The following is a 13874-nucleotide window of genomic DNA, read 5'->3' on the forward strand; positions in this document are numbered from 1 at the left end:
TGAAATGCAGTCAATTTGTATGTAGTTGATGGTTCCTAGTCCTTGAAGTTAGCGTGTTAACAATTGTCAATGCATCTGTTATATCATTGAAGTATAATGGTGAGGTTGGGGAGAATTTCCCATTGATTTTAAAACAACTATAATAAAAAAAATCGTTATCTTATCTTTACAGTTGCCGATCCTAAGTACATCGACCGTGTGCGTAAGTAATTATGTTTTATAAGTTGATTCCTGTAAACACAATCATATTTTTTCACTTATCTTGTGAATAGAAATATCTTTGTTTAAAACAATATATAGAGAGAGAATAATTCATGTCTTTTTCCATATCACACCCAGTATCAACCCGATACTGCAATATCAGCCCGAGGGCCCGAGGGCCCGAGGGCTGATATTGCATGGTCGAGGGATGATACTGGGTGTGATATGGAAAAAGGCATGGTTTATTCTGTTTATTACATACTTTTCACCTTCTTAAAGTCCTTATTTCTGAGAAAAAAACATCATTAAATTAGTCTTTACATGAATCAGAAAGAGAAGTATTTTTGTTGTGTAATTTTAGACAATTGACTTTTTTTTAAAACACAAATAAATATATTGTCTTATTACATACTTACTAATAAAAGTTACTACCTTATGATCTATTTTTCTTTTGAACTATTGAAAAACGATTTTTTTTCCAAGAAAGGGTGTGATACGGGTTTTTGCGGGCTGATACGAGTTTTGGGGTGTGATACGGCGGGGGCTGATACGGGTTTTGGGGTGTGATACTGCGAGGGCTGATATGGGTTAGAGCAATTGTGTCGTATCGCATATACAAAAAAAAACGTATTTATTATTAAGTATGTAATAAATATCTATAAATGGTGTAGATATTTCTAAGCGTGTCCATATCTTTGCTAGTTAACGTTTTTAAGCTGGTGTCTTAAACACAAAATAAGCGAAACTGTATTTCACTTCAAGACATTACATTAATCCAATCAACTAAAATTACTGAAATATTTGAAGATTAACATGTGTAGATTGCTTAAGGAAACGGGTTGTACGAAGTAAGGCCATACATGAATCTATTTTGTTCAAGCTTAAATAATACAGAACTTTAATATTTTACTTGGAGGTCCGCTCTCGTAATATATACGTTTAAACTTCGTATCATTTCAAATAGTAAATACATCCTATTTTCACCTGTTTTTTGTTTATTATTTTGCAGATGTAAAGACACAGATTGTTCCAAAACACAGTAGGTTTATAAGAATGTTACCTATTTACTTATTTTTTTTCATATATTGATAAGATACAGCAAGCTTGTGTCATTTGTTTTGAGATGGTCACACATCTAACTACAGATTCACTAAAATAAAATAAAAAAAGTTGTGAGAAACGTTTTATAAATCTCATGTAAAAAGGATTCCGAGGTTATGTCGTTTATCTTATTTTTGTTTGTACATGTAATTACTTTGCAAGTTAGCGCTTCGATAATTCAATAATTCTAAGTTTTTTTAACGTTCAAAATATACATTACTGATATTTTAACAGTGTACACATTTTTCTAATATCATTTTTTTTCTTTCTTTCAGTCGTCCACACTGGTAAAAGCAGTTATTCCTTTTAATCTTACACATCTATAATAAAAATAAAAATAAAATAAAGATATTATTCGATGCAACTCTACTTCCATTTTGACTTGGTGCGCATGCTTGTTTAATTCTAAACGTGGAAAATGATAAATCCAAACATCTATTTTTGTCGAAATATCTGAATAAGGACTTATGTTTGTTGTCTATATAGCTGTAAAAGCAATAAAATATGATTTTGTTTTAGTGTTTTATCTAACTACATATTATTTTTAATTTTGTTTTATTTCAGTCGCTAAGCCAATTACCAGTAAGTATTGTTTACGTCGTTTTAATTTCTTACACATTTGAGATGTATAATATATATATATAAGCCCTAGAAGGCAGAAAGGCCTAGCGGACGATCTGAAAAATTTGTTTTTATTCTATATTTTCCTTCGCAAGGACTTATTTATTTATCTATTATCTAATATATATATATATATATATATATATATATATATATACATGATTCTTATTAACAAATTTCTATTTCAAGTTGACCAATTCAAGCTATGTTAAAATGGTTTATTTATTACTGAGAGCCATATTTAAACTATTTACGATAGACGTATAATAAATCATTGGTGTGTGCAATATATATAACATACTTAATCTAATTACGTTTTTGGTTTATTTTTTATTTTACAGAGATCAAAACAGGTAAGAATATATTTTAAAATTTATCATTGTCCCAAACAGTCTTTTGTTCGCTCAATCCTGCAACATATTTGAAAAGTAATTGTTAAAGTAACTCGGATTGTAATGTTTTATAGTATAAATAGTGTCGTCACTGTTCAAATAAAAGCACGTTTATATACTTCTATTCTGGAATATCTATAATACTATAATACATTTTTTTCCTTATATTATTATGTTTTCACTTTAAAAACTGTTCTGTTTGACTTTTTTTCAGAATATAAAACCATTCACAGTAAGTATTTTTGAATCAGTCTTCAATATGGTAAACTTTAAAATCAAATAGAGGTAAATAAGCGACTATTTACTCATACGGTCTGTCATCGTTAAATGAACTATTCGATTCGATATGTGTGTTCTGTATGCACTATACCACCCGAAAGTTTTATCTTCAACGTTATTTCCTGATAACTAAGTACAATATGCACGTTAGAAAAACGACATTATAAAAACTGAGGAATTTGATATATGTCTATGATTGTTTATGTTTTCCATTTCTTAATTAGAGTACATGTATGTACATTATTTTTAACGAGGATTGATTTTGTGATTTTCTTTCTTCAAGAAACCGTCCCTATCCCATCACCCATGCCTAAACACTGTGAGTATATAATCACATATCTATTATTATGCTAGATCAGTTTTACATATTTCGCCAGGTGTATCAATGACGCCATTAAGTGACAAAGAAAATCTGTACCTTTAAATGTGTATGTTAAATTGCTAACATTCATGTAGTCCTAATTTCACAAACACGTGTTTGATTTCATTGGCGATACAATCAGGTTGTAACGTACGCAACGTGATTACCTATGTTTTATATGAATACTTAATTATAACTGTATCACTATTAATCATAATACAAAGCTTTTTGAACAAAACTAATACGATCACGCAAAAGTAACTTAACCAATGGTATTGAGCAGAAATTAACTAGAACGTTTACTGTTGATAAATATAGACTTTATCTATTTTACAACAATTATAAAACAAGTAAGTTCAACTTGAATATTAATCACTGTTAAGTTTATAAACATGTGTGTTAGAGGCGATTTACAAAATCCTTCTTTTATCATTGAATATGTTTAATCATTTCAGTTCACCACGTGAAACACGGTAAGTATGGAGAAGAGGATGGTAATGTGAACGATTAATTCATCAGAATATCATTATACTATAATGTAGTTTTTGACCACATTAATTCAAATAATCAGTAACAATGCTAGTATTTAGTTGATGTTAATAGATTATCTAAATTATACAGCTCGCACAAGCAGATGAATGAAAAGCAAAAACAATTGGTTATATGCTATTTTTGTACTTTTTATACAGAAAAATAGTATCATTTGAACAATTATATTGCTTTTTTTTATATGAAGAAGATTATCGTAATATTTACATTGATATGGAATATAGAGATAGAGAGTAGTGCGGCTAAGGAATTTGGGAATTCAATCTACTGCAAAAGAGTGAAAAAATAACGACCACAAAAGCAACATGCTATATAGGCATACATATTGAGACATTTATCCCGTTTTCACATACTTAATTTACCCCAAAATACAGTTTTGTCATTTTAAATGTACGTTTCCGGTGTTTTTTTTAAATATCACTGTTATCATTTTCAAAACTAGTGGTGTTTTATTAGAAATTATCGTCTCTTAGACAAAGAAAACTATAGAAATGCCGCAACACACCTCAAGCAATGACATTGTAATACAATAGTGATAATGATATAAATACATTGATTTTTAGAAAATGCATCCAGTCATTTAATTTACGAAAATTCAGTCGCAGCGCCGACGTGAACCTTTTCATGCATTGTTCAATGCATGCTTGCCAATATACCGTTGATGCTTTGCTGTCAAAACGAATTCAGTTCATAACTTTTACTTTACAGTTTCTAGTCTCTATGATTATTTTGATATGGGATGCAATTTCATATCAAATATATAATCAAAGTGTACTGTATAACCCGAATTGTTCCTTTGGCACTTTCCTTTGTTATTTGAAGCTATGCAAATGTTTCGTGGTGCAAACTTTCCTGGATATCCTATATTAACAAACAGTAGCCACGCGTATCATTCAGATTTGTTGTATTTATTTTCGTGGTTCAATAGCAACCACGAAAACCACGAATGTTTATACACAACGAACCTTACTGACATCTATTGGAGATGATACACGGTTTTATCAACCCTAGAAAGTTAAAGGTTATGAACCAATCTTTTAATATATATATATATCGCATATGTAATCTGTTTAGAAGTATTTGGATTTGTTTTCAAATTTTAATATTTGTGCCTTTTTCCCTTAACAGTCGACAGACCTATTCATCATACAAGAACAGGTAAGACAATTCGTTTTAACAAAAGAGACAAATTATATCTTTGCATTCAATACAGGTCTTCGTTTCAATACATTTCTCATAAACACTATGAAACGTAACAAGCATCCTGTGAACAAATGTAGTTTACTTTAAATCGTTAAAGCAGGCATGATTTGTTTTAAATTGCGTCGAATAACATACACCTTTATCATAATACTATAAATAGGTGTTTAATCGTAATATGTATTTGATTTACTGACAGTGATGCTAACTGACTCAAATTTCCCTCATTTCAGTGATCAAGAAAGTGGATGGTAAGTATTTTAGAAACTTTCATGGTGCACACATTACTACTGAAAGCGTTTGCTTTTAATTAAATGATATCCAATAAAAAAAACAATTCGAAATATTTCTATTAATAACTATATTTTATCTATATATAGATATCGGTTCTTCTGGAAACAAACCTTGAAATTAAATAGCACTTATTTCGAACCTTTAAAAATATAACTAGTTTCATTGTTGATTTGAGAATTTATACTTAATATCTGATTTTTAATTCATGGAATAATTAAAAAGAAAGTTAAAAACAAATTGACTTTACTCCAAACCTTCAATAAACGTATGCAGTAAAACAAGTTAATATGTTTTGTATTGACATGTTATTTGTTGAAAAACATTTAAATAAGTATATACTTTTATTCTATATGAAATAATGATGTACTTCATATATATCACAAATCATAATCATACTTTAGAGATTTGTCTTTTCACAGGTACACAGCCGAATACAATTATGTTTAAGGCTTTTAGTTTAAACGATGATTTGACAATAGAAAAAAAAAATCAAGACGTTAAGACGAAATATTATGCGATCTATGTTTAACCTAATATATATATATGATGCAAATATTTATTAATGTTATCCTTGCTTCATTTCAGTACCCAAGATCGGTAAGTAAAACCTTGTTTAGTGATGTAAAAATCTATTTGAGACTATATACATAACAAAATTGAATTGCTTAAATTATATAGCAGGAAAACCGGTGCATGAAAAAACATGATACTAACCGAAAAATGGCATAAGGCGACGTGATATGAAGTGAAATGTATGCATCAACCTAAGCATACATTCCGTTTGTATGACAATTGTGTCGACGAATTTAATTATAAAATGATTTGTTTATGTATGTCAATATAAAATATTGAAATTTAAAATAGATAACGTTATAACAAGAATAGTTTCCTTAAATTGTTTCTTTTAATCTAACTAATAACTATTTGCTGTAACTGTATTAACGCTGTGTGATATGTTGTCTGTACAAAGAAAATATCAAGTCATTTACACCATGATTACATGTTGAATTATAATACTTCCTTTTAACATAAAATCTCATTTCTGTTTTGCAGTTGAGAAGACACGTAAGTTTTGCCAGTGTAAAATCAAAGATGCAATAAACTTCATTAAATGTCACATTTATATGAAAAGGTGCAATTGTTAAAGCATGGAATATTTTTGGACGATTACATTTCATAGAGATAAATATCTCAATATTTTTTTCTTGTCAAAGCTTGTTTATTTTATTCATTATGCTTTAGATATTTATTTACATATTCAAACGACAAAAAAAAATGTATTCTGATACTGCTAAATGCAATATGTATTTATCATAAGTTTGATCAATGTTTCTTTTTCTTAACAGGCTACCATGCAGTTGGAGGTGAGAAATGCATAAAAGTTAAATTATCTTACTGTATCATATACAAAGAGTATATCATCCATTAATTCAATTATACCAGAGGGTTGATTAGGTCTATACATTTAATGCATTTTAATATTAATGAACCGATTCAGAAATTAACGAGATATGTCAGCGTATCGCATTATGTGTTATATCTGGGTAAGGAGAGGTCTACGGGCTCATAGACCCCGTCTGGTCTTTATCGACCCCGGGCCAAAGACGATGGGTCTATACATACCAAAGGGGTCTTTAAACCTGAAGACCACGCCAAACCCAGAAATAACGAATCTGTCACCCTGATAATCTATGATCACTTTTTTCTGCTAAGGCACTTTATGAGTTTAAGTTGTACTCGATTGCTACCAGAATAGCCCATCTTTGAAATTAACACCCTACGGCCCCCTAATCTCCTGTTTTGTTGAAATTTCTGTCGTTTTATATTGCTTGTAGGCTATTACATCATGCGAATGATTGGCAAACTTCGAACGCTTGAGTGTTTCACGGACGCTATCTTTGTTGTTATGCAGAAATGTTTTAGTTTGAGTTATCTCCACTGGCACATGCTATTATAGACCCCGACAGAACAGGGTCTATAGCAATATAGATCCCGGCAAAATATCCAATCAGAAAGGGTGTTACAAATGAGAAGGGTGACAAAGTATATTGTGTCCATTGCATTTGTCAAAGATAACTAGTGAAAAGGAAGCTTGATCCTGTTAACCTGGCTAACTGATGGGGCTTAGGGGCTCACCAAAAATGGTTTACATGATTACCAGAAGAATGAAAGGGCCAACTTATTTGGTCTTAAGTAATAAGTCAACCAATAATATAAGTTAATTGAGTGCATAGGTGTTCAACATAAAAAAATAACCAATATATATTGGAAATGTGTGTACAATTGCCTGTAAAACATAATTGCATATTTACAATAAGGAATACAGCTTTGAACACACACTTCGTTACGTTTAGTTTATTAAAGAAATTAATATAAGCGCAGTGTAGAGTTACCGGTTGCGTCTGTGTGTGTTTGTGTGTTTGTGTGTTTGTTTATTTGTTTACGGATCCTATTGATCAGGCCGTTGTAGAGTGACGGTTCACTTAAGTAGGTCACAGTGTCCTTTACTACATCTACTACGATTTTGCAGCAAAATAAATACAGCGTTTCTGAAAACCCTATGAACCAAGTAATTATAAAAGAGTGTAAATGGGGATAGTACGCAGTTTTTTCATGTCTTTAATGGCGATTGGAACATAAAAAATTAAACTCTCGACATATCGGTCTCGAGTTCAAACCAGATATCATGTTATAATCGTCAACACTAGTCATTTAAACGACGTAATGTGTTTATCATAAACTGCTTAACATTGTTTTTATTATCTTTCAGTACCTGTAGTCAAGACTAATACCGTGGTAAAAACTAGTAAGTAAAATATTACTTGTGTCATAATATTTTGTTTTTTAATAATAATATTTTTTGTGTCATAATATTTTTTTATCAATGTTTAATCTTCATTTAAATTAATTTGTTCTTTCCGTTTCATCAAATTAATTTTGTTATCGACTAAATTTACACACTGTCACCGTAGAAACGGATATATAATAACACTTTCATAGCGTTAATACTGTATGCCTGTTTATTATGTGAACATATTATAAGACAGTGACATTTTTTTTATTCTTAACTTAATAGATGTCGTGGATCGGCCGAGTAAGTAAACTTGATTTTATCCAATGTACTTATTAACGCTCAGTTTCAATACTTAACGACATTCTGGTTGAAAATTCGATATATTGATAATCGAGAGCTGTGCATGACATCAGTTTGTGGCAACAACGTTGGTATAACTTTCGTCATTAAGAAATATAACTAAAAAAAAACAACTAATCGAAAATATGTTGTCGGTAATGTTAAAAATGTGCCTTTGTTTATGTATAAATCCTGTTATATTGCGGGGTCCGTCGCTTATTATAATTTATAATATGCAGATATGTTTTGAATGATAGTTGTTATTGGAGTAGGTAGATATATATTCTCCAAAGGATCATTATTATTTTTTAGGAAGTTGATAATTCAAAATAATCATATGCAAACAAAAGTCTGTTTTTATAAAAATATAATGATAGTTTAGGGGAAATAGGAGATACGAGTTCGAGCTTTGACAATTGGCTAAATTAAGACCTGTCAGTATACCTGTATGTATTTGTTTTAATATCATGCTGTTTTTCTAATCCACAGTCCCAAAAATCTGTAAGTACTAAATCAACATCAGCCTTTTTAATACAAATACCATAATATGTGATATCCTTAATATTATATATTTATATATATATATGGGTCTATGAGAACGTTCATGTTGTATTGGGTGCTCTTAAGATTTCTGTCGTCGATATTGACTTAAAATTAGTTTTTATACATGTAAACCGGGTAATTTTTTGTTAATTTTTTTTTAATGTTTTTAATATCTTTCTTTATACTATACATACTATGCGTTTGCCATAATTAAGTTCATACATTGTATCTTAATACAAGTTTTATTATTTTGCTTCTTCATTTTCTACATGATTCGTACAAAAGTACTGTTATTCTTGTTAAGTAAATTCTTACTTCCTTTTGTTCAATTTCCATATATAGCACATTTTAAAACATGTTCAAATTATATATTTCTATTATAATTGCATGTTTTATATGAATTAATATTGGTTTTTGAATGAAACACTAATTAGTTTAAAGGTAAAGTGTATCAAATTAAATCGGGAGAAGAACTCCACGCAGAAATTTGAGTGGGAGTTTTCTTCAGTCTATATAGTATTAGTAAAGGATGTGCATCTGGCTAAGAGTAACTTCCCATATCAAGTTCCTCTTAAACTGTGTGACCTTTGAATGAGATCTTCATTTTGACGCCTTTCCTTAATAATTCATGGATCGTAAAATGTTTGAAGTGAAACATTTGCAATGTATGAGTCTTGAGTTGGACGCCTTCAGTGTTTGTGTGTTTTTAAATAAGTTACAATCATTAATTGTTTTATCAATCATCACTCTGTAAAATGGTTCCCAGCATGTGATTTGTATGGAATACTTTCTGTGTAAAAGAGCTGTAACATATATTTTACAATAGTGGCAAAGGTATCCTTAACACTCACTTTGCCTGCATTTAATTTTCAACCATCGCATAAGCTTACATGATTAGCTGTTTAAATATGCATTTTTGTTACGTTTTAGTTAAGAATGATCACCATACTCAAGCGTATATTGAGATAACCAACGACTGTAACACTATGACATTATAACTTTCACATACGTTTATTATAATGTAAATATGATATAACTTAGACACATTGAGTAGACAGCGTTATAATGATAAGGTAAAATGGGCATGGCATACCAATTGAATAGCATAACTACAATGAGAATGTATCTTTCGTAGAATATACTATCATATTGAACTTTGATGAAACCTAACAAAAACTGTATTGTTTTTGCACAAATATTTTAACTGGTTTCATTTATTCATTTCAGTCAATCGAATTCACACTGGTAAGTAATTATGTCGATATTTTTATTATTGTACATCTTTTAATTTTGTCTTTTTATCTAAAAGTGATACCTTCCTGTTGAGTAAATATCGAGATACATTGGTTATATCTATATCACAGGAATAAAATTGACTTACATGCAGTATAACTTGCACACAAAATATATATTTTTTTATTTAAATATATGATTGTAAATGATTTATAATCCTCCTTAATGAAACATGACATACAATATAAAAAAGGAAGAGACACGTGAGCATTATGTCAATTTAGGCTGTTTGTATTTATGCAATTACTTTACTTGTTTATGGAAATCTGTCCCGTGTTTACAGACATTACAATTTAAATCTTAGAAATTCTTTCAAAATAATTCACTATTTATCAGGTTGAAGTTTTAAGGTTCTATACCCTCTGTATGTTATCATTGGTAATATTTGTTCTTGATCTGTAAATGCATTTGAGTTATTTCTCATTCAGATATCTGTTTTTAATTGTTGAAATTGATTTATATGTAACTGTCATTCATATTAATAATTAAGTATAATCAATGTTCTCGTTTTCTTTGAAATCTCCATGAGGTTTTTAATTCCGTTGCGTGTGTTAAAACTTTTTACTCACGACTTATGGTAGGTCCACGTAGTGATTACAAAATAAAACTATTATCCGTTTGAGTGGGTACTCGTAATCCACGAAAGTATATACCCGCGAATATACCTTTTAGGGAAACCACGAAAGTTGGTTCTCACAAAAATATCTGACGTCACCGAATGTACAATGCTGTTTGTTTATTAGCGAAATAAGAGAACCCGAATATATTATAAATACGCGATGTAGTATTCTCGTGAGATGTGCAATGATTGCACGTGTTCCAATTGAACCTATTAATTGGGATTGGTAAGAAACTTTAAAGTGAGCAGTCTCTTAACAATGATATAAAAATACAGTTGCTTAAAACTGGGATAAACCTCACGACCCAACTCACGTGGATTTGTAAATTGACTTTGATTCTTTTATTCAATTGTAAGCCTCTTACTGTTATGCATTTGTTAACTTTTATATCTAATTGTATTTTTTTTTTAAATTTCAGTTAGAGAAAAAATTCCAGGTAAGCATACTTTTTTTTCGCTTTTAGTCGTATTAAATGAATCATTTCATACTTATCCATTCGCCCTATATTAATGGATATATCTTTAACATTCCATTCGTTTTCATTAGTCCATATACTCACTTTTAATGTGACATGATGATGTAAATGTTCAAAAAGGACTGAATTATTTGGATAAGATCAAGGTCAAGGTAACTGTTATTCAATATAGTTCAAGATGTTACGATTCTTGTCTCCTAATTCAAGAGATACTTACGTTTTTGAAGTATGAAATTGAGTTAAACGGTGGCAAAAGAGTTGTTTTTCTAAGGTCAAAGTCAAGGTTACTGTTACTAAAATTGGGCCATTTGGGTACAGTCAGACTTAATATGGAGTCGCAGAGACCTGATAGTAACATTTTCATTCCCTAAATACATTATCAGACTTAGCTCTCATGAGAATCTGGAAAAAAAAGATAAAAGTAAAAGAAAGCATGACATAATTTGCATAGTTTATACATACTATATAGTGCATTGTATATCCAATTGATATTGAACAAACGGTGACATTTAAGTCAAATAGAATACCAAATTTACCAAATACCCAAGTGATAAAAAAAAATATCACTTCGTCGTCTTGAAATTCAAAATTGGCAGATAGAAAAAGCAGAAACGTTCTAAAAAGCAACGGTAAATACATCGTACTTTCTATTAAATAAACCATTTTTTTTTTTCATTAATTGTGTTTATTTATGTATGTATTTATGTATTTATTTATTTTTCAGTTCCATACAAGCAAACCGTGGTTCAACAACGACCATGTAAGTTGATAAGCTCTATTGATGTGTGTGTATGCAAAATTGCTTTAAAACAAACCGGACATGGAAAAATATCAAGTTACAACCTACTTGTATCGAAATAACAATTTCTATTATATAGGCAACATATTTCTGAGATAATATATCAGTAAGAAGTATATTTTTATTTTATTTTGGAAAGTGAATGAAAACGCTTAATTTGGTTGAAATGGTTAATTGATAAGGTTATACACTAATTTAATATCAATAATGTCATGATTCAGTTTACCTCATCTTAACAGTGTTATAATTCGATATTATTTATTATTTTACAGTTCCAGGTAAAGATGCACTCCTTCCTTGCACAGAATCACGTCAATATTTTGCCTCATGGTATATGTATCATATCAATGTGGAAAGTAATAAGGATCACTAATAAATAGTACACGAACAAAATAATGTTATTCAGATTATATAATAGTTTTCATATATGCAGCATGTTATTGAATTTTATAGCAGCATTTTCCAAGTCCTTACCTTAGCTGCCGTGTTGTTTCTGTTATAATTAAAGATGAGTTTTACTTGCTGGTGGTATTTTATAAGTATAACACAAAATCAATCACATTTTCATTTAAAATACTATTTCAGAAATTATCCCATAGATATTTGTATATGTTAATGTTGAATTTTCTAAATGTAGTTTCATATGTAATCCTTTGAAACGTTTTCCCCATATAATATCTTTGTATGTCGATGCATTGTATACTATTGTTTTTAATTATTTTTCTGATTTGTGTATTTATTTATGTTTCAGTTGTGCAAACAAGTAAGTATTTTCTAAATAACACAGGGCATAGTTACTATTGAAAGATCATGTGATACAAAGAGTACACAACGACAAATAGTTCTGCATATTTGAATAGGGAAAATGAAAAATATTGCTAAAGTACAATAGTGTAATATGCAATATTTTATATTCATTGGAAGATATCATTAACACCAAGTTACTGTTAAATACATAGATGCTACACAACGAGTACCGGGTTGATATCGTATTTATCTCACTCGAGTTAGATAATTTTCGAAAGTCACAAAAGATACGAGCTTTACTATTATCATTTATTAATGTCATTATTGTATTACTACTTAAGCGGTGCATTCACTTTATGATCTTATTAAATGAAAAAACAATAAGAGCCACTGAACTTCATTTGAGTGTATGTGTATGGCATGGTATACCAGCCCCACATTTATACCAACACCGTCCAGCCATTACTTCATTGAACATAAACTCATTTACATAATATTAAGTATAGTAGTTAAACCTCAGTACAGTGTCACTTGTTCTCTCGTGTATTGCCATCATATTACAGGTGCTCTTTTTCTTGAGGATCCATTCCTTTGTTTTCTTCTTAATGATTGTCAAACCCTTTTATAATGCCAAATTAAATATGGTGACGGTATAACGAGGTTTTCGTGGATCAGTTTTCTGTTTTATATTTATAACCGTTTGTATTTCTTATTTTTTTACAGAGGTGGTAGAAAGTAAGTATAGATCAATGCCGACAGTACTATATTAAAAATAGCGTTGCATGAAATATAACAAACAAATTAAGTAACTTATCAAGTAGATGTTATGTTTTTATCGGATAATTTTGCAACGAAAATTGTAAACACGAAAATCAGATGAATCGTTTGTTCCTCACCTAACATATCAAATATTCATTTAAGATACTCATTAGACATTGATGAGAAACATTGGTTACCTAACAGGCCTATATTTGCCTTTTTGAAATGATTAAATACACTATATTATATAACACAATCATTTATCTGTGTAAAATATTTTGGTTTTATGATAATCATTAGATATTAATGAGAAACATTGGTTACCTAACAGGCCTATATTTGTCTTTTTGAAATGAATAAATACACTATATTATATTACACAATCATTTATCTGTGTAAATCTAAAAAGCATGTTTGAAATATGCAAAAAATTATGTATCCAAATCAGGATTTACAAATCATAAGTCTAAGCATGTACGTGAGGAATTGGAAATCCTTTATATGAAA

At 29.7% G+C, this 13874-nt stretch overlaps 1 protein-coding gene across 1 annotated transcript in view; it reads left to right on the top strand.

The window, feature by feature from the left end:
* The window catches only part of LOC110452369 (titin-like), a 69541-nt gene that overhangs the window by 23581 nt on the left and 32086 nt on the right, over positions 1 to 13874 (top strand). The window contains exons 24-45 of the mRNA XM_021500846.1: positions 173 to 202; positions 1211 to 1240; positions 1578 to 1589; positions 1867 to 1884; positions 2265 to 2276; positions 2530 to 2547; positions 2878 to 2913; positions 3411 to 3428; positions 4633 to 4662; positions 4938 to 4955; positions 5584 to 5595; positions 6052 to 6063; positions 6345 to 6362; positions 7769 to 7804; positions 8075 to 8092; positions 8621 to 8632; positions 9902 to 9919; positions 11006 to 11023; positions 11787 to 11822; positions 12134 to 12139; positions 12613 to 12624; positions 13332 to 13343. Coding sequence (XP_021356521.1) covers positions 173 to 202; positions 1211 to 1240; positions 1578 to 1589; positions 1867 to 1884; positions 2265 to 2276; positions 2530 to 2547; positions 2878 to 2913; positions 3411 to 3428; positions 4633 to 4662; positions 4938 to 4955; positions 5584 to 5595; positions 6052 to 6063; positions 6345 to 6362; positions 7769 to 7804; positions 8075 to 8092; positions 8621 to 8632; positions 9902 to 9919; positions 11006 to 11023; positions 11787 to 11822; positions 12134 to 12139; positions 12613 to 12624; positions 13332 to 13343 — 432 coding nt within the window. The remainder of the gene's footprint in view (positions 1 to 172; positions 203 to 1210; positions 1241 to 1577; positions 1590 to 1866; positions 1885 to 2264; positions 2277 to 2529; positions 2548 to 2877; positions 2914 to 3410; positions 3429 to 4632; positions 4663 to 4937; positions 4956 to 5583; positions 5596 to 6051; positions 6064 to 6344; positions 6363 to 7768; positions 7805 to 8074; positions 8093 to 8620; positions 8633 to 9901; positions 9920 to 11005; positions 11024 to 11786; positions 11823 to 12133; positions 12140 to 12612; positions 12625 to 13331; positions 13344 to 13874) is intronic.

The sequence above is a fragment of the Mizuhopecten yessoensis genome, unplaced genomic scaffold, assembly GCF_002113885.1.
Source record: "Mizuhopecten yessoensis strain PY_sf001 unplaced genomic scaffold, ASM211388v2 scaffold6647, whole genome shotgun sequence".
Classification (NCBI taxonomy): Eukaryota; Metazoa; Mollusca; class Bivalvia; order Pectinida; family Pectinidae; genus Mizuhopecten; species Mizuhopecten yessoensis.